The sequence below is a fragment of the Lotus japonicus genome, chromosome 5 (assembly GCF_012489685.1).
Source record: "Lotus japonicus ecotype B-129 chromosome 5, LjGifu_v1.2".
Lineage (NCBI taxonomy): Eukaryota > Viridiplantae > Streptophyta > Magnoliopsida > Fabales > Fabaceae > Lotus > Lotus japonicus.
In genome coordinates, this window is record NC_080045.1 from 50,998,159 (window position 1) to 51,018,335 (window position 20,177).

The 20,177-nt window shown below is 38.0% G+C and overlaps 4 protein-coding genes across 5 annotated transcripts; 2 read left to right on the plus strand and 2 right to left on the minus strand.

Annotated features, from left to right (window-relative positions):
• The first annotated feature begins 1,347 nt into the window (after nucleotides 1-1,347).
• LOC130717243 (pentatricopeptide repeat-containing protein At3g04760, chloroplastic-like) lies at nucleotides 1,348-3,614 on the plus strand. Its single transcript, XM_057567397.1, has one exon. The coding sequence runs from the start codon at nucleotides 1,574-1,576 to the stop codon at nucleotides 3,350-3,352; it is 1,779 nt and encodes a 592-aa protein (XP_057423380.1). The 5' UTR covers nucleotides 1,348-1,573; the 3' UTR covers nucleotides 3,353-3,614.
• A 473-nt stretch (nucleotides 3,615-4,087) lies between these two features.
• Nucleotides 4,088-8,062, minus strand: LOC130717244 (pentatricopeptide repeat-containing protein At1g08610). Its single transcript, XM_057567398.1, has 3 exons — nucleotides 7,866-8,062; nucleotides 5,377-7,240; nucleotides 4,088-4,363 (listed from the first exon to the last, which is right to left on the minus strand). The coding sequence occupies exon 2, from the start codon at nucleotides 7,167-7,169 to the stop codon at nucleotides 5,442-5,444; it is 1,728 nt and encodes a 575-aa protein (XP_057423381.1). The 5' UTR covers nucleotides 7,170-7,240; nucleotides 7,866-8,062; the 3' UTR covers nucleotides 4,088-4,363; nucleotides 5,377-5,441.
• Nucleotides 8,063-9,705: 1,643 nt separating this feature from the next.
• Nucleotides 9,706-15,017, minus strand: LOC130720316 (uncharacterized). Of its 2 annotated transcripts, XM_057570944.1 has the most exons (6): nucleotides 14,779-15,013; nucleotides 14,519-14,696; nucleotides 13,361-13,458; nucleotides 12,522-12,618; nucleotides 10,116-10,201; nucleotides 9,706-10,038 (listed from the first exon to the last, which is right to left on the minus strand). In XM_057570944.1, exons 1-6 carry the CDS (start codon nucleotides 14,959-14,961, stop codon nucleotides 9,985-9,987), a joined length of 696 nt encoding a protein of 231 aa, XP_057426927.1. In that variant the 5' UTR covers nucleotides 14,962-15,013; the 3' UTR covers nucleotides 9,706-9,984. The 2 variants fall into 2 exon arrangements, with proteins under 2 accessions (XP_057426927.1, XP_057426928.1); XM_057570945.1 differs by lacking the exon at nucleotides 9,706-10,038 and having other exon boundaries at nucleotides 10,116-12,137; nucleotides 14,779-15,017.
• A 2,572-nt stretch (nucleotides 15,018-17,589) lies between these two features.
• On the plus strand, nucleotides 17,590-19,505 carry LOC130720384 (protein LIGHT-DEPENDENT SHORT HYPOCOTYLS 4-like). Its single transcript, XM_057571018.1, has one exon. The coding sequence runs from the start codon at nucleotides 18,366-18,368 to the stop codon at nucleotides 18,924-18,926; it is 561 nt and encodes a 186-aa protein (XP_057427001.1). The 5' UTR covers nucleotides 17,590-18,365; the 3' UTR covers nucleotides 18,927-19,505.
• The last annotated feature ends 672 nt before the right edge of the window (nucleotides 19,506-20,177 follow it).

The window sequence follows — 20,177 nt, forward strand, 5'->3', positions numbered from 1 at the left end:
AAAAATTCTCCACATATCATGAGGGAGGAGATGAGGGTGGAAAGTAGAAAAAGAAGGATGAAGAAGATGGAGATGGAGAGAGGGTGATGGTGGTGGGGAGAGGTAGAGGAAGATGGGGGGAGAGAAAGAATATTTTTCAGATTCAAGGACTAAATTGAAGTTTATAAAATTTTCTCACCAGTCAAATGCCACATAAGCTTCAACTTTGACAAAAAAAAATCCAAGTCACACTTCCGTTAACGGCGTCAGCTTTTTTTAACCTAGGGACCGTTGATGAGTGAGATTTGACACATTCAGGGACCACGGGCGTCATTTTGAAAGTTTAGGGACAAAGTTGAAGGCGGTGGACACATTCAGGGATCAAGTTGGCTATTTACCCAAAAAGTAAGTGAAATTGCTTAAAATAGTATAAATGATGTGACATTAAGAAATTATAAGAGGAAAATTATCTGATGACCTTTCTAATTTAGAGGGAAGTGTTGTTTCCCTCTCTCTACTTATCACTAAAATTTAAATTTCATGATCTTTCCAATTTAGAGAAACGTGCTGTTGTCCCCTCTCTCTATTTTGTTCGCTAAAAGTTAGATTTCAAAACTCATTATTATTTATTATGGCATGTCGTTTAATACATTAAACAATCACTCATTGGTCATTTATCAGGACGAAAGCAATTATAAGATTGGTTATATCAATGGGCAAGAGTCATCCTGTTTAGCATTCCTTTTGTATTACCAAGGTATCCCACATTTGCCATCCATGAGATTTCCAAGGTATCTCACAATTCCCACTCAAGAGTCAACATTTATATTATCTCTAGGCTTTGAGATCACATTAAATAAATAAATATATTCCAGTAAATCATTCTTCAAACACATATTTATATCACTTTTATTATTATGTTTGGATACACGTTGACATCAGTGGTAACTGGCGTTAGCACTCACAAAAAGTGAAGGAAACTCAACTGATAAATTAAGAATAAATGTGATTTCACTCAAGAACCATCCTCTAAATCATCTCTAGGCTTTGAGGTCACATTAAGTGAATAGACATTTTTTGAGTAAATCATTCTTCAAATACACATCTATATCACTTTTATTAAAATGTTTGGATACACGTTGACATCAGTAGTAACTAGCACTAGCACTCACAAAAAGTAAATGGAACTCAACGGATAAATTTATAATGAATGTGCTTTCACATTTTCTATCACACTACAAATATATCAATTGACTTGTACACTTTCAATTGACAGGTAAAGATACTAAAATTAGCTAGGATAAATAAAAGGTAGAAGGAGAGTGTGGATTGTTTTTGTTCATGTGATAAGGATTTGGATAAAGTAAACTAACATAAAAATAAAATAATAAGTAAGGTCTCTATTCAGTGGTGTTGGATTCACTCCTCCTATGTAGCATGTCCCATAACAGAACCCAACCCCTTATCCACAACTGAACCAACCATTCACATGTCTTCACTTCACCTTTCTCCCTAGATTTTCCCTGAACACAACACTCTGTCCATGATATTCAAAACCAAACCAACAACAACATCATCATTTTCATCATCATAGATGACAACAGTTTCAACTGAATTCCTGTCAAGGAATCTCCCAATCAGAACCCATTTGAAACATCATCGTCATCATCCAAATCCCAACACACTCATCACTCGCAAAACACAACAGCTTCTCAATGATGGTGGCACCAGCAACAACAACAACAACAACAGAAGATTCAACAACAACAAGGGTCAGGGTCATTATGTCAGTGTTGGTTCATATCAAAAACTGGATCAGGATTACGATTTCCGAGACCCCCATCTCATGAAAGCTCTCAACAGGTCCTGCAAAGCAGGGAAGTACAATGAGTCTCTGTATTTTCTTCAGCACATGGTCAGCAAAGGTTACAAACCTGATGTTATCCTCTGTACCAAGCTGATCAAGGGGTTCTTCAATTCAAAGAGGATTGACAAGGCGATGAGGGTCATGGAGATTCTGGAAAAGCATGGGGACCCTGATGTTTTTGCTTACAATGCAGTGATAAGTGGGTTCTGCAAGGCTGATAGAATTGATGTTGCTAACCAGGTGCTAGATAGAATGAGGAAGAGAGGGTTTGCTCCTGATGTTGTTACCTATAATATTCTCATTGGGAATCTTTGTGAGAGGAGAAAGCTTGATTTGGCTTCAAAGGTTATGGGTCAGTTGCTGAGGGATAATTGCAAGCCTACTGTGATCACCTACACAATCTTGATAGAAGCAACCATTATAGAAGGTGGGATTGATGATGCCATGAAGCTTTTGGATGAGATGTTCTCAAGAGGGCTTCAACCTGATTTGTACACTTACCATGTCATTGTAAGGGGCATGTGCAGAGAAGGGGCGGTGGATCGAGCTTTCGACTTTATTAGCAGAATAAGCACAAGGGGTTGCGCCCCGGATGTGATTTCTTATAACATTCTGCTGAGGGGTCTTTTGAATGAAGGCAAATGGGAAGCTGGAGAGAGGTTGATGGCTGATATGTTGGTGAAAGGTTGCGAGCCGAATGTTGTTACCTACAGCATTTTGATCAGCTCGCTCTGTCGCGATGGCCAAATTGATGAGGCGATGAATGTGTTGAAGGTTATGAAGGAGAAGGGGTTGACTCCTGATGCTTACAGCTATGATCCATTGATTTCTGCATTCTGCAAAGAGGGCAGAGTGGATTTGGCAATAGAGTTGTTGGGTGACATGATTTCTGATGGTTGTTTGCCTGATATCATCACCTACAACACAATCTTGGCCTCTCTGTGTAAGATTGGGAAAGCTGATGAGGCTCTCAAAATCTTTGAGAAGCTTGGTGAAGTGGGTTGTCCTCCAAATGCAAGTTCATATAATACAATATTTGGTGCACTGTGGAGTAGTGGTGACAAAATTCGAGCATTGAGGATGATTTTAGAGATGTTGGACAAGGGTATTGATCCTGATGGGATCACCTATAATTCACTTATATCTTGTTTGTGCAGAGATGGATTGGTGGATGAGGCAGTTGAGTTGTTAGTGGACATGGAAAGTAGCAAGAGTCAACCTTCAGTTATCAGCTACAATATTGTTCTTCTGGGATTGTGCAAGGTGCACAGAATCATTGAAGCCATTGAGGTGCTAGCTGCCATGGTTGACAAAGGATGTCAGCCAAATGAAACTACATACACTTTGTTGGTTGAAGGGATTGGTTTTGCGGGATGGCGAAACGATGCAATGCAGCTGGCGAATTCCCTTGTTAGCATTAATGCTATTTCTGAAGATTCTTTGAGACGTTTGAACAAGACTTTTCCCTTGCTTGATGTGTACAAAGAGCTAGCTTTATCAGATTGAACTAAATTCCTGGGCAAGAAGCTGATTCTTCCAAGTCTTCTCCATGAGATTTTTGTTCAGCTCAACTTGATGAGTGCTTTGTCAAACTATTACTTCCAAGTTTGAAGTTTAAAGGGCAAATAATATCCAAAGGAAAGTCATTACATCTAACAAAGATTGTTATATGGAGCCTCTGTTTCATTATGTTTACATAGTTTTTGCACTCAATTGTTATCCAATGACTTGCAGAAAAGTTCGCAGAGTCTGAAATTTGTAAATTGTGTAAATATCACACCTTGAAAAAATCGTTAAGATTTATGCAGTTATTAAGAGAATTTATAAAATAAAGCAAATTCACAAAATATGAAGTGTGTATAGACTAAAGAAAAATGTAGAAACATCTAAAATCATCCTAAAAACGCAAATGCATCTAGTGATTAGGATAAGTTGATAAAAGACTTTCTTGTTTAAAGAAAAAAAAAAATTAAGACCCCAAAATTAGCACTTGTTTTTCAATCTTTTCTTTCCTCCTTAAATGATTAAGAAAAACAGAAGTATGAGTTACATTACACTAGAACCTTAACTTGAAGATCAAACTAGTATCAGGATTAATGAATCACATGTGCACAATACCAATATCCCAATTTTGCATTCATACTTCTTCTACACAACTTCCATACTTATGAACCAAATTCTTAAGACAGAAAAAATCCTCAGATCAGATGTAGGCATGCAGCGTAATAACTATCGACAATCTTGGTGAGATGGTAGTGTGTTGATATTATGGTACTATACTATAACACTTTAACAGGAATGAATTTATAACTACCAAAACCAACAAAAGGTTCATAATATATTGTCTACACTCATGGAGTTATCTAAAATCTGCAAACTTGAAAATCAGATTTACATTAAAAGTAACTTAGACAAAGATAAGTTCATGTTGACTTCAACTATTCAAATTTTATTTCCTGCTGAAATGATATTGTCTCCCCTTGCAGTCTCAATGTCAAAACTTCTTAACAAGCTTTCCTGGCATTCAAAAATAACCACAGTAAAATCAGCAGCTATTAATAAACAATGCTAGATACAATGTTACTTCTAGTTTTCTGATAAGATCACGTCAGAGAATGAAATCAAAATTCAAGCAATTGATTGCAAGTAACTCAGTTTTTCATAGCCTTAGCATACCAAGGACAATTCATTTGTTTAGTATCAAAACAGCACTAGGTACACTAATTTTAGTTTTAAGGAAACTGTGCTTACATTAGTAAAATATAATAACACTGAAGATGAATAAGGATTGTAGACACACAGGTAATCCCACCTGATTAGTTGTTGGAATCAATTTGTTTGAGGCAGTTTGTTATAGGGGTGGGACAAGACTGTATATAAATATTCAGAAGAAAGAAACAGAGGGAAGTTCTAGGAAGGGTTTGAATGGAAAAGTCCAAGTCTCTCGACTACCTAGGAGGCTAGACACTACTATTCCCTATCTCTGTCTATATTTTGTTGTACTTCACTACGTCTCCTTCACCCATTGTGTATCCCATGGGTACCGGTATCACTAATGAGTTGGGAACATTCTCATCAATATAACATTCTTTTATTCAATATTCTGATCCAGTTCTATCAACATGCAAGAAACCACGTAAATTATAGCTGCCAAAAAAGGGAAAACGAACTTAAACCATGTAACATTATATGACATGATTTCCGTTTGAATAATCATCAACATAACAGATATTTTCAGTTAGGATAATCATTGAAGTAGCTGTGTCAAAATAAAAATAGCACGAACTAGAAGCACAAAACTCTTGGGAGGTAGCCATCATTAGTCATTACATTCTACAGATGATTCAAGGCTCCCACAAACAAGGAATTGAATCCTCTTTCATTAAGAGGGGATCTATTCCCCAGATTCTCTATCTTTCTCTAGTTTCTACCATGATTGGAGAGAAATAGAGAGAACTTGGGAAGTACGAACCCCGTCCAAACAAGACAGCATCCTAATCCCACAATCAAGAAAGATTTAAAAGAATCACCTGATAGGAATGTAAAATCTGTACATGGTCTGAATTTGGCAAATCTTTAAGGGCAAACTCCAACCTCAAATGATTTCCGTTTTAAGAATCTTCCATTCGATCAACCTTTGATGCAAATCATTAGCCTCTTTCACCATACCCGAATCAGCAACAGCTTTAATTAAAGCATCATATATCTTCTCATCTGGCTTGCATCGACTTCTAACCATCAAATCTAGAGCTTGAATTGCAATATCAACCTTCCTTTGTTTACATAATCCTAAAATTACACATCTGTAAGCAGTATGTTTAATCTTTTCATCTTTCTTATGCATCTCCTTTAATAGCTCCATAGCTTCCTCAAGTTGGTCCACCCCACAAAAACCCCAGGCCAAACTACTGTGGGTAATTTCATCAGGAACAATTCCTTTTCCTATCATTTCACTATACAATTCTTTTGCTGACTCCATGGATCCCATTCTAGCCAACCCATCAATTGCAATATTATAGGTGACCAACCCAGGAGAACAATTAGTACCTGTCAACAAGTAAAGTAACTGGATGCCCTCATCTACAAACCCCTCTTTACATAACCCACTTAGAAGAGTATTGTAAGTGACAATGTCCGGAAAACAGCTCTCAGAAACCATTGTGCTGTACAAGCTTATGGCACGGTCTAGAAGTCCAGACTTACATAAACCATTTAGCATAATATTGTAAGTAACACGCGTTGGAGGACTGGAAGTCTCATTCATAATTTCCAGAACATCATCAACTCCATCCCAATAACCATGGCTACTAAGGGAGTGGATAAGAGTATTGTATGTTACAGCATTCGGTTGCATCCCACGGGATAGAAGATTCGATATAACCAAATAAGTCTCCTCATATACTCCTTGTTTAGCAGTAAAACTTACAAGAGAGTTGTACGTAATGATATCAGGATAGCAACCTTCCATTGCCATATCTTCTAGTACTTCCAGCGCTCGAATAGCCCCACAATATCTGCAAACCAGCTCAATTAGAACTGTATAGGTAATCAAATAAGGAGGGCACCCTTTTCTCAATTGGTCCTTCCAGAAACTAACAGCCTCATTGAAATTTCCCTTATCAAACATGCCGCGAATTATTGTATTGTAAGTAATCGCATCTGGGGAGCAACCACTCAAGCTCATATCTTCTACCAAATCAACAGCAGATTTTAAATACCCTCTTTTACACAGGCCACCAATAACCATGTTGCACGTAATAACATCAGGAACACCCCCAGACATGACCATTATGTTAATGATTTTGCAACCTTTATCTATCTGACCGATCTTGATAAGGCCTCGAATCAAATTTGTGCAAGATGGGAAATGGGGTATTTGACTTTTACGTGCCATAATCTCAATCAACCTTGCTGCAGCCATTAACCTTCCCCGAGTGCAGAGATTCTGAAGAATTTTGTTGTTGGTGAACCCATCATTTCTGACAAACGGTGGAGGCTTCACAGGCTTGCCAGGATCTACCAGTTCCCCAGATTCTCTCCTTTCAAAACTTTCAAGTCCCCAATCTTCATGGTCAACTTCATTAACTCTATCAATTACAGCACTTCCTTGAAAACTTCTACACTGCAATCTTCTCTGAGCCAAACAAGATTTATTTGTAGAAAAGCAATCATTAGAAGAAATTTGGGGCAGGGTAGATGATTTTTTCCTTAAACTATGATTAGAGCCAGCACCAGAAGTACTCCCTTGCCTGTTACAACCTCGCAGACCATTTGTAGGATGGATGCTTAAAATATTATTTTGCATAGAGGCTATATATCCCATCTTTGATAAAATCCGCACAGACAATATTGCATTCACCTTATCCTCTTTTCACTTGATACGAAAAATCCAAGCTGTAAAAGTTCAAAATAAGTCTGTATTAGGTATGATAAAGAGAAATCACACACAACAAGTAGGAAATGATAATAATTTCTTATTGACACCATATGTAATAATATAAAGGAAAATCTAGTAAGCATAACAATCTAGAGAGCGTTTAGGAAAACAACTTATTTAAGCGCCGTAAGCACTTGTTACATAAGCGCTTAATCATAAGCTAACTTGAGAAATTTATTGAAATAAGTTGAAAACAGGTTATCAATAAGCCTAAGCTCTTATTCATAAGCTATTTTGAACAGCTTATGAAAATAAGCTCAAAACAGCTTATAAGTAGTCATACGTTGTTTACATAAGTTCTTCCAAATACTTGCATAAGCGCATTCCAAACGGGCCCCTCATATTCTACCCTGTGATTGTTTATGCATTGAACGGATAAGACAACAATACACACAAACACAAAGTTCCACAGAAGATTACCCAGATGAAAAGGGTCAGCAAGAATGATAATTTATCAGAATAATAAACCATTAACAATGCCTAGCGTGTATATACTTTAGAAAAAATGGTTTTTACATGATACAAATTCAGGGTTCAAAATCTCCATTTCAGTGTTAACACTAAGACTCTGAGCACACTCACCAGTCACCAGCAAGCAAATGAATGGAAACGGAAGAGTGGAGGGAGAACCGGTAGAGGGGTGAGACAGTATGCGAACAGCAGCAACACGAAGAAAGGGAGTTAGAGGGTAAGGTCAAAGAAAATGGGGTTGAGATAATCTGAGCAGTGAGAAGTGAAGAGACATGTTTTAAAACCCCAAAACCCTATGACTAGAAACATAGCAGGCGGTGGAGTGTGTTTGTTTGTTTGTTTGTTTGTTTAAATTCTGTTTGGGTCATTTGGGCTCTTCACATTCTTTTTTTTTGGTGCTAGGCTCTTCAGATTCTTAAAAGACATAAACCCAACAACACTCTTTAACTTCACATAATAAGGTTTGAGAGGAGGGCTAGCAACACCCCACGCTGTCGGGTGGGATGAGTAGCTCACATAATTGAGCTAAGGATAATTGTAAGTGAAGGGTCATGGTTCGAACATTAAGAATATATAATTTATACTAATTTACTGATAACTAACATTTATCTATAAAAAAACACAACGCTCTCGTTTCAACACTCACTCATTGATTGTTGAAAAATGAGTGTTGCTAACATTTTTTTGAGTTGTTATATATTTAATTTATGTTCAAACTCCAAATAACATCAAAGAAAAATAAAAATAAAGAAATAAATTACGAGAAGTGCTAGTAAAACACTATTTTAAACACTCCAACACGCTTTATATGATTTATTTATTCCTAAGCTCCAGTCCTTAGCCTTGAGTTCCTTAGCGGGAAATCCTATTTGATACGATTGTTTTTTCAACGACACTACACGACTTATTATGTGTCATTGACTTCTACATAATTTATTATCTTCTCAATCACAACCCCTCCGTGATTTCCGCCAAGAGTCCCACGTCTTGATTTGTTCTAATCGTGCACTAAAATTGTCGTGTTATATAGCATCTCTCTTCCTTTGCACAAGCACTGATGTAAGCCCATGAAGGCCTTAAATATAATACCTACTAGGACTTAAATTTAATTTTCAAATAGGCTACTTCTTTCTTTTCAGTACGCTAGGGTCGTTCGGGCAAAAAACCGAGTTACATTTTTTAAAAAGTCAGCATTTTTGTTAATATTTAAGAGAAATCTGTTGGTTTTTTATAAAATAAACGAATAACATGAAAAGTGAATTAGCGTGTTAAAAAGTGTATTGATTCCTCACAGATTATTGATATTGATGAGTGATGTGTTAGGGAATAAAAGAGATTAGATCTATATGCGTCGTTTGTAAACTTTATTTATATTGTCGTCCAATTGAATTCCGTCACTTCAGAAAATATATTATTATTATAATTAAATTAACCACTAAAAATTAGTATTTCTCATAGCACATAGCATTATGTGTTTGATTATCAGTTTAAAACACATACATATTCATTAAACTCAAAAAAGATACAAAAGAAAAATGAGACAACTGAACTGAAAAGAAAATGAGATGTGAGAATGTCAAAACCTCATGTATGGTTGGATAAGTCAACTTATTTTCATTTAAGAATCAATTCTCAAACCTGAAGCTAAAGTTTCATTTAATTAATTTTTAGCGTGTTTGGATTGATAGTGACACATGATGACTCTATAAACTGCGGGTTGTAAACTCTCTCCAAAATTGATTATGAAATTTCCCAACACAGAACCAAACAGAGTGTTTGTTTTCAAAAATAATTGTATGCCATGTTCCCAGTCATGTTATATGGTATGTTCCCAGTCACGCTATTTTTTAAAAAGAAAAATAAAGAAGTCAAAGTTTACGGTCAAAGCAACTCCTATTGGTCCACATCACTGAGGTATGATACAATTGTGGTATGGTAGCATTTACCATAATAACACGTTCATAAAAATACTATTAATAATTATGTTCATAGCAGGGTAATTCCAGAGGATCTCTTGTAAACTCACAGGGACTGTTTCCAAAGAGTTTCTTATGCTAGTCGGAAGGATACATACATCAATTCCAAGTAGAATGAAAAATCCAAGATTCATGGGTGGCATACATATTTTTAAGTATGCATGCCTATATTTATCAATTACAAAAATGTCTGCGCACCGGTATTTACACTCCCCACCAGGCATCACCTTGACTTACACAGATTCTGGCCCATTTCACTTGTGTAGAACACCCTTCCTTGGCAATTTCGGTTTCTTGTGTAATTGGTTCTGCCATTCAAACAACAAAAGAATTAAGTTCGGATGTACAAGAGGATGTTCAAATCACTGACAAAGCAAATTGCAACCTTCTGTTTTTCCAGTGCCTCGTAATCTGTCCTCTCCTTCCATTTACTCTTTCGTAGTTTTATTGGCCGATTTCCAACATATTTACCTGAAATGAAGATATCAAAGTCAGTAATCAGGATACATGTCATTGCATTTGTCACAATATTCTACATCTACAAAGACAAGATTCAATGACAGATAAAGGATAAGCCATAATTCCATTCATGGCCATGCACAAAAGAAAAGATATTCCATCATCATTAGGGTTTTGGATTGCACAAGCTATGAGTTTCTACCCCTGTAGAGTTGTATTGTTACTGCACATGTTTGTATAGGATTTTCATATTTTTAAGGGTTAAATAAGTTTTTCGCCCCTGAACTTTAGCTAGAATTTGGTTTTCATCCCTGAATTAAAATTTTGATGGTTTCCATCCCTTAACTTAGTAAACCGTTTGATTTTCGTCCTTTGACCATTTTGTCTGCTAATGTGGCATGCCAACTTGTAGGTGACTGCTGACGTGTCAGTCAATTAATCGGTTTTTAATTTTTTTTATTCCACATGGAATATATAGAGGGACTAAAATCAAAAAATTAAAATTTCATCATACTCTATCATCTTCATCCACAAGTGAACAAGAGAGATAAAGAAAAAGTTTAAGTGCCAAACACTGATAAACTAATACAGAAAGGAGACTAATTATGTAATCAAGCCATATCTAGCAAATATAAAACCAGAAAAATTTAACACCCCACTATACGCAAGGCACCCTGCACCATCCCAACCACTTCAAAAATCCACCAACATGGCAAGATTGATTAAGAACCATAAGTATAAATATAAACAGTTCCTAGTTCACCATAATCTAATTAATTAAGATTTAAGAACAAAAATCTATGTTTTATGCCTCATCATCACAAGCACTCAAATAGAGCTTGAGGCTGTCGTCTGCACAGAACCAAATCTGAAATTAGAGCAACTAGTTTGCTTCATCTAAAGAGAAGAACTAAATCCAACCATGGAAGTTTCAAAATCAAACTGAACCAACACATCCTCCAATTGATACACTCCAATCACAATCGGATTTCTCTGGTTCACACCACCATCCAAGAACCCCAAGCACATAACATCATTGTTCACCCGCACCATCGAATTCCTCCCATAAATCCCCCACTTCACCATCTCACTCTGCAGCACAAGCTCAATCACCGGCACGTCAGGCGAGATTCCTCTCTGCGTTGAACGAATTGAAGAACTGTGACGAGAAAGAACCGCGAGATCTACCAAACCTAACCATGCCTGAAGCAGTTCTTGCCAAGCCATTCAAGAGCAGGGTGGGGGAAAATGAATCCTGCTGTTGTTGTTGAAGCGCCGTATGAAGCGCATCTTCTGGAACGAGAGAGGAACCCAAAAGATGCGATCTGGAACGAGAGAGAGAGAGAGAGAGAGAGAGAGAGAGAGAGAGAGAGAGAGAGAGAGAGCGTGGCGGTTTGGGTTTGGGGGTGAGGGAGAAGGTGGAATGAGAGAGAAAGAGGTGGGTGAGAGTGGAGAAGAGATGAAGGTTCAGTTGAAGGTCAAGTGGGAGAAGAGAGATGAAGGTTCTGATGTGGAATAAAAAAAAATTGAAATTTGTAAATTTTCCAACCTGTAATTAAAAAAGTTAAAAACCGGCTAAACTGGTTAATTCACCGACACATCAGCAATCACCTACAAGCTGGCATGCCACATTAGCAGTCAAAATGGTCAAAGGACGAAAATCAAACGGTTTACTAAGTTAAGGGATGGAAACCATCAAAATTTTAATTCAGGGACGGAAACCAAATTCTCGCTAAAGTTCAGGGACGAGAAACTTATTTAACCCTATTTTTAACCTAATATCTTATACATATACTTAATATCAGTCTTTGTTTTATAACATGACTAATGAGATGAAATGATGGTGATGGAATTACAACACATAAACACTATAACCGCCTTTTTTTTGTTTCCATTGTAGCTCCTAATAGCTTCCTTGCCCATCATGCAGATATACTTTGGTCCCAACCTAAAAAAGGTGAAATATGAATACAAGACATTTAATTCACTCCACTTAAATATTGTATACCCATCTTGTGCCCCTTCTAAATTCCCCCGATATCAGGGAGCCCAATTTGAGAGAGATTTTGGCCACCTGCCCTCCCCTTCCCTCAAAAAAATTGAACCAAACATGAAAATTTTAATACAATCCCTCCCCTCCAACCAATTGAACCAAAGTCCAAACACTATAGACCTATATACCTTTGCTCAAAAGTCAATATGTGTGTGTGTGTGTGTGTGTGTGTCTATAAAGAGCTCCTGTATAGAAGACTGAACCATAGAAAAGAAGGCAGCACAAAACAACCAGATCAAGAGAGAAGATGTTCATAGAAATAGTCTGCAACTTACTAACCATTCATTTCTTTGAGAGCAGCTGCAAGGTCAGCAGGATTGGCAAAACTTACAAACCCATAACCCTTTGTTTTTCCGGTCCTCTTATCTCTGACAACCTAGACAAAATCAAACATACCCTAATCACAGATAATTACAAGGAAAAAGAAGTTGCACCAAAAAAGACATCTAAACAATAAACCTTAAGTTCTTTTACAGATAGATTACCATAAGGCTACTAAAGGTTTTTTGAGATGAAATTTAAATATGGCCCCGATTGGAAGAGCTTATTTGAGCTTATCTGACAGCATAAGCTCTTATGCCAGTGTTTGGGAGGGCTTATGCAAACAGCTTATGACCTGCCATAAGCTATTTTCAGCTTATTTTTAATTTATTTCAATAAATTTTCAAAAATAGCTTATGAATAAGCGCTTATGACCATAAGTGCTTAATTAAGCTGTTTTTCCAAACGGGGCCTATATCTCTAGTTCTCCACTCTCTAATAACATGCCTTCACCGTTATATAATTTCAAAATAATAGTCACAACACTAATTTTAAATGAACTGATTTTGAAATTCAACTGCATTAAACTATGTCACCGTTATATAATTTCAATTGCCTTTGATTAGTGAATAGTGAGAATGACGAAGAAAAAACACCTGAGATGACAAAATAATGCATCGCTTTAATCATAAAATAACTCATCTAATCAAATGTAAATTATAAAGCAAGACCTACCTTCAAATCATTAACAACTCTGTCTCTTCAAACAATAATCTGAAGAGGAAATAGAAAATGCTCACACTAACCCAATCATTACTAGAATTGAAGAATTTAAGTTAGACGCGAGTTCCACTTACCCGGGCGATGTTAAAGGAAGGGAATCGTGAAAATGCTTTTGAAAGAACATCATCATTCACTTCATTACCAAGATCACCACAAAAGAGCCGATAGTCATCTGATTAGCAAAAGCAATAAGATATATTAATCCATAGAAAACTTATCTAGTTGTGTGTGTGAGAGAGATAATGGGATATTAGATTTCTACATAAAAGATAAGGAGAAATTCCTAAGAACGAGATCCCCTCAGTCATCACCACATGTAATCATAGTATCATACTGATAGTAAAAATGGCAAGTAGCCAAGTACCAAGGGATTTGCCATGCTACTCAATCAGAGTAGCCTGGGATTAGTTATAAATCAGTCTGTCTTATAATAAAAATGTACAAGTTAAAAGGACAAATGACATTATTTAGCTTTAAAGAGAGAGGACATAAAATAAACAAGAAGCCAACAACAACTATAAAGAATGCAGGGGGCAAGTACATGAAACTTCTGGCCCCCACACCAATAACAATTTTTCAACATATCATTCAAATATAAAAGTATAAAACCTGTTTAATATAAACAAAAAGAAAAAATTAATTTATATGCACTGACAATGTAAAAGAGTTCTGCACGGTGAGCCAATGATATCTCAAAAAGACCCCACATCAATTTAAAGTCAACAGGGCAAGCTGCATTGAAGTCTGAAGACCCCCACAACAACAACAACAACAATCTCTCAACATATTGTTCAAAAATCAATGGTATCTCAACAAGACACCATCAATTTAGAGTCAACAGGGCAATCTACATTAAAGACCCCCCCCCCCCCTCCCCCAACCAACCCCCCTAATGATAAATTCATTATATCACAACAGAAAACTCAGCCACAATTTCTTGTTTCTCATCATGATTCGCTGTACATTTTACTTACACCTAGCATTAACCATTTCATGACTGCTACTATAATCACAGTCCACAAGTTGAAACCCTTACTAACAGGATTATTATCAGTTATTACACTAACAGGATTTTGACATCCCTGAACAAAATCATGAACTGAAATTCCACATCCAAATTACTTGTACAGAAACTGAATTAAGGAATAACAGATTATCATGCACGAGATAACAACAAATCAAAATCGAATCCGTAATCTGTAAATAACAAATAGCAATGTCATAGATGATACCTTCAGGCCACTCTGCAAGAACAGGATCCTCCCATGTCTGTCCAGCAGCTTTGCGAGGAACCGCTTTCTTCTTGGTATCAGCCTTGTGCTCCACATCACTGCTCGCGATCGCCGCCTTGACACTCTCAAGAGCCTCCGGTGTTATTATCTGCGCATCCCTCTCAAACAACTGGTGCGCCTGTTCAATCAAAAACCGCATTCAATCAATTTCACAGAATCTTCACACTTTCCTTATTCTAAACACGAAGGATAACACTGACCGGATATTGTGGCACGGTGTACGCGGCGGCGACTACCGGTGGCGGAGGAAGGGGACCGACGATAGGAGGCGCGGCGTAGTGAGTGGTTGCGGGTTGTTGAAGGTGGAAGGGGACGGGGAAGTAGGAGGCGTCGGAATAGGTGAATTGTGATTGCAATGCGGTGGAGGAAGCCGGTGTCGCCATGGAAATGGAAATGGAAGGAATCGGAACTCGAAGGTGGTTTTTGGAGAAGACGTGTCACTATTTGGAGGCTTCGGAATGATTCCAAATAACTCCAGAACCTTCTTCCGAGTGGGCCCACACTACATAGACGGATAGACCAATAGTTCATGGGTGCGGGCCTAAAGTTCAAGGAAGAATAGTTTCAGCCCAATGAAAATGGTGATCCCAACTTCAATGGACTTTTTTCGTTATAAAAAACCTTCGATGGACATTATCCTAAGACAAATAGTTAATGGGGTTGTTTTTTGCACAACTCTTTTTAATGTTAAATAAGGTATCCAGCTGGTAGCCGTGTGACTAATATGTCGCCTCATTATTAGCATACTAATTGGTAGGTGGTTGGCCAAATATTTTAACCTCATTCACAAGAGTTGGAACATAACACAGCCATTTACTTAGGGCATGTTTGATGTGACGTATAGTATAAGACCTGATAGTATTAGGCCTGATAGTATAAGCCTTTATAACTTTCTTATACTATCCAGCGTTTGGCCATACTCTGTATAATTTATCATATCATTTAAATTAATGCAATTTTATGTTTGATGAAGTATTGAATAATGATATATAATAAAAATCAAATATGGAGGTGATTATAGCGGTGGTGGCAGTGATGATGGAAGTGGTGGTAGGTTGGTGGTGGTGGTGGCAATGGTGGTAGGTTGGTGTTGGTGGCGGTGGTGGTGACAGTGGAGATAGGTTGGTGGTGGTGGTGGCAGCAATGGTGGCTGTGGTGGTGGCGATGATATGGTGGTGGTGGTGGTGGCGGCTACAGTGGAGGGTGGAGGCAATGGTGGTGTAGGTGGCGATAGGGTGGTGGTTGTGGTGTTGGTGGTGGCAGTGGTGGCGATGGTGGCGATAGAGTGGTGGCGATATGGTGGTGGTTGTGGTGTCGGTGGTGGTAATCGGGTGGTGGCGGTGGTGGCAGCGATGGTGGTTGTGGTGTTGGCGACGATAGGGTGATGGTGGTAGTGGTAAGGCGGTAGCGGCTTAGTAGGGTGGCGGCGACGGTGGAGGGTGGAGGCAATGGTGGTGGTGGTGGCGATAGGGAGGTGGTTGTGGTGTCGGTGGTGGCAATAGAGTGGTGGCGGCGATTATGGTGGTGGTGGCGGCGGTAGGGCGGTGGTGGCGGTGATCGGGTAGTGGTGCCAATGGTGGTGATGGTGACTTATACGTCACAACCTTATCATGCCTTATCCATCACTCACATGATGGATTAAATAATACGTCATTTTAACGTATAAGGGGACTTTGATGGATAAGCTTATACAATACAATGTCATCACCAAACAATGGATAAACTCATAATGTATTGTATAAGCTTATACTATCATGCTTAATACGGCGTGCCAAACGAGCCCTTAAGGAAAGTGTTAAACTACCACATCAATTATCATTTTTTTACGTAGGTAAAATATAATTTACACATATATCTAATTTTTCAAGTCCAAGATTACCTTTTAAAAAATAGACTTAATTGCACCTTTGGTTCCCCAGTTTTGCCCTTCCTGTGAAAATTGTCCCCCAACTATGAAATTATAAAAAATCGTCCTGAAAGTTTACACCCCACCGATGTCTTCCTGCGAAAATCACACACCCTTTTTGCATACCTTTAAATTCGAAGTCTTACTTCATCCGTTCCAAAATTGTTGTAGTTTAAGGTTATGCACAAAGTTTAAGAGTTTATTAATTGATGTTATAATTTGACTGAAACACCCTTATTTAATATGAGTTTTATGAAAAAGAGAAAAAAAATCATTGGTCAATTAATTGGTGAGAATTGTGAATGGTGGAAATAAAATGGTGTACTTGGGAGATACAATATTAAATGAGGGCATGAATTAAAGAGAATGAGAAAAAGTGCTTTAGATATGTAAAACAACAATGGTTTTAGAACGATAAAAATGTATTTATAGAGCACAATGATGTGATGTGTAATTGAAACACTAAGCCTTAATGAAGCTTTATGGGAAGACTTTTAAGATAATTGGCTATACTTGGACAACTTTTAATTACTTAATATTTGGGAAAATGGTGCACTACATGACAAGGTGTATGACGTGTAATGCACAATATTAATTTGTGGCAGTTTTAAACTGCTGTAATGTGAAAATTGCAAGAAATCGTTGTGACAACTTATTCGCTACTGACGATTTAGAACCACAAGAAAATGTGATTCATGCATAACACGACAAAGGACAAAAAACTGTCGTGTCATATAGCACAACTCTAATATTTGTGCCGGGTTTATTTTACTAGCGTATTTATTGAATAAAATAAATTCTACTTTAGAACCGTCCTGACCGACCAACACAATATTCGCTTAGTTGTTGGGCCTAGACCGGACTCTGTTAAACCAAATAAACATTTGGACCGATGGCAAAAATGGTACTACTTTTCCACTTAAAATAAGATTATAAGTCATGAATAAATTAGAGCACTCATGATTTCATATAGGTAGGGTAGGGGTTGAATAACAAGAACAAGAATAGTAATAGTAATAGTACACATGCATGTATGGGTCACGCGCTTAAAAGTAGAAGAGAGTGACGAATATTGATTATTTGAAATGTCTGCTCATCTTTGGTCACCATCATCACTGCTCACTGCCAAACTTTGTCCTGTTTTGGCACAACACTCTCCCTCCCCTCCCTTCATTTAACCCCTGGTTCTTCACAACAACTTCACTCATTCATTCCCCAACCCACAAACCTCCTGGTACCACATAACTCTCAGTTCCTTCCACTTTTTCTTCTAGAATCAAATATCTGCAGATAACTAGTATTACCCTGATCCAACCTTTTACCCCCCAATCATTCCACTTCCCCCAACACTCACTCACCATTCCCACAAAACAAGTAACCTCAATGAAACACAAACTTCACACAGTGAGTGATTGAGTGAGTGATTGAGTAAGCTCCTTCCTTCAAATCAATTGCCCCCTTCTCTCTCACTCTCTCACTCACTCACTCACTCTCTGACATATTCCACCTTTCATTTCTCACTGCCCAGGTTCCCCCTTGTTTTCTGTCTCCCCTAATTTCTACCAAAATCCCACTTTCTTTCTTTGCATGATATCTATATTTATCTACCTTCTCATGCCATGTTTGTTTCAAATTTAAGATAGTACCCAACGCCAAAGTAGAAGTTTTTTCTCTTGCATCGAGAACTTCAACAATTTGTACTATAATATCTCTCTCTTTCTCTCTCAGTATCTATATCAAACACATGGTGTACACTTTTCACTTTTCTTATATCACTCATCAGTATCTATATCTAATTAGTACTATCAAAACCAAAACCCTAGTTCTCAGAACAAGAACAACAAACCCATTGTTCAGATCCATAGATCAATCTTCATCACCATGGATTTGGTTTCTGAATCAACAACGTCAACGCCGATCACGCCACCAACCATGAGCATTTCAGCTTCCGCCACCGGAAGCAGCGGTACTGTAACCACCCCCACCGCGGCCACGACTCCGAGCCGTTACGAGAACCAGAAGCGGCGAGACTGGAACACGTTCTGCCAGTACCTTCGAAACCACCGTCCGCCGCTGTCGCTGTCTCTCTGCAGCGGCGCGCACGTGCTGGAGTTTCTCCACTATCTCGACCAGTTCGGGAAGACGAAGGTTCACAACCATCCTTGCCCGTTCTTCGGGCTTCCGAACCCGCCTGCTCCCTGCCCCTGCCCGCTCCGGCAGGCATGGGGAAGTCTCGACGCGCTCATCGGACGTCTACGCGCCGCCTATGAGGAGAACGGAGGTAGGCCGGAGACGAACCCGTTCGGTGCTCGCGCGGTGAGGATTTACCTCCGGGATGTTCGTGACTTCCAGACGAAGGCGAGAGGTGTTAGCTATGAGAAGAAGAGGAAGAGGCCTAAGCCCAAGATGATAACAACCACCGCTGCAACTGCTTCTACTTAGTGAAGGTTAATTTTTTGGCGAGCCCAGAGTATCCACCGCCGACAGCAACAGATAGCAATTAGTAGTCCTTTTGTCGCAGGTGCTCGCACTAGTGAAGCGTTAATTACCTGAAGATTAAGTAAAATAATTATAATTAACTGCAGGTATATATATGAATGATGATATAATGTGTATATGGTTATGTTTCTTAATTTCTATCTTTGATGTTTTGTTATGGATGTTGTTGAAATTGTTGTGATGACTTGTTTAGGAGTTGGGGGAAGTAGATAGTGGAAGTTAAGTTCCATGAGTTAGCTCTGTGCTTAGTAATGGGTTCTGATGATATGAACTACTTGAGGAAGAAGAGTTATGATGATTGTTTGTACTGAATTAATGGTGTGCTTAATTGAATCTCTACCCTCTCCTCTTGTGGGAGCTTATTGAAGATTATGGTTAATCATTATTACATGGGATTGATTGGGTGAGGTTATTCATTCAATGTGCTGAGATATTTGTGTAACATTAACTATGTATGGGTATGATGCTGTATGCTGGGAATTGAATATAAGTATCCATTGCCTGTGTGTTTTTTCATATTCACTCATGGAGAGTTTAGAATAGCTATAGGATGGTGATCTTCTTTTTCATGATGAAAAACACACTTAACACATGAATTTAGATTATCTGCAAGTTTAGCAAGTTTTTTTTCCAGATTAATCCTAGCTATTGATTACCAAAATCAATGACCTATTATTGTGCAGCTATAGACTATAGTGAATCTCTGCTTAAGAGGATCCAATTTCCTAAATAGATATGATATATAGAACACAATACAAACACCTCTTAAACATAGTACAAACACCTCTTAAACATCTAATTTTTCTCTTTGGCTATTACTCACTTTTTATCACATTATATCTTTTCATTCTCTAACTTCTTTTCTTCCTCACTTTTCATCCTCTTTGAATGTTTTGAATGTGAACATTTTTTTGGTGGTCTACCGAGCATTTTCCACTGCGAAACACATACACTAAACACCGCTTTTGGGCAGCTTTCTTTCTCTGCAATTCTGCATCCATGCATATTCAGAGTAGAGGGAAATTTAATTATTAGTAAGCTAGTGCTATCACAAAAAGTGATCTGTACGTAGCATTGATTTAAACCTAGAGGACGTACGTACGTGCGTTAATTGGAATGATTGTTAGCTAGTTAGAAATAATCAATTTATAACTCTTGATAAATTAAGCATTTATTAAGTAGAAGTCTAGAAGG

Bases quoted from the DNA above. Each gene is read 5' to 3' on its own strand.
- LOC130717244 (XM_057567398.1), bottom strand. From the start codon at position 7,169: ATGGGATATATAGCCTCTATGCAAAATAATATTTTAAGCATCCATCCT.
- LOC130720384 (XM_057571018.1), top strand. From the start codon at position 18,366: ATGGATTTGGTTTCTGAATCAACAACGTCAACGCCGATCACGCCACCA.
- LOC130720316 (XM_057570944.1), bottom strand. From the start codon at position 14,961: ATGGCGACACCGGCTTCCTCCACCGCATTGCAATCACAATTCACCTAT. The intron at 14,697-14,778 runs GTCAGTGTTATC...TTGATTGAACAG, and splicing joins ACACCGTGCCACAATATCCG to GCGCACCAGTTGTTTGAGAG. The intron at 12,619-13,360 runs GTAAGTGGAACT...GATTTTGTCTAG, and splicing joins CTTCCTTTAACATCGCCCGG to GTTGTCAGAGATAAGAGGAC.
- LOC130717243 (XM_057567397.1), top strand. From the start codon at position 1,574: ATGACAACAGTTTCAACTGAATTCCTGTCAAGGAATCTCCCAATCAGA.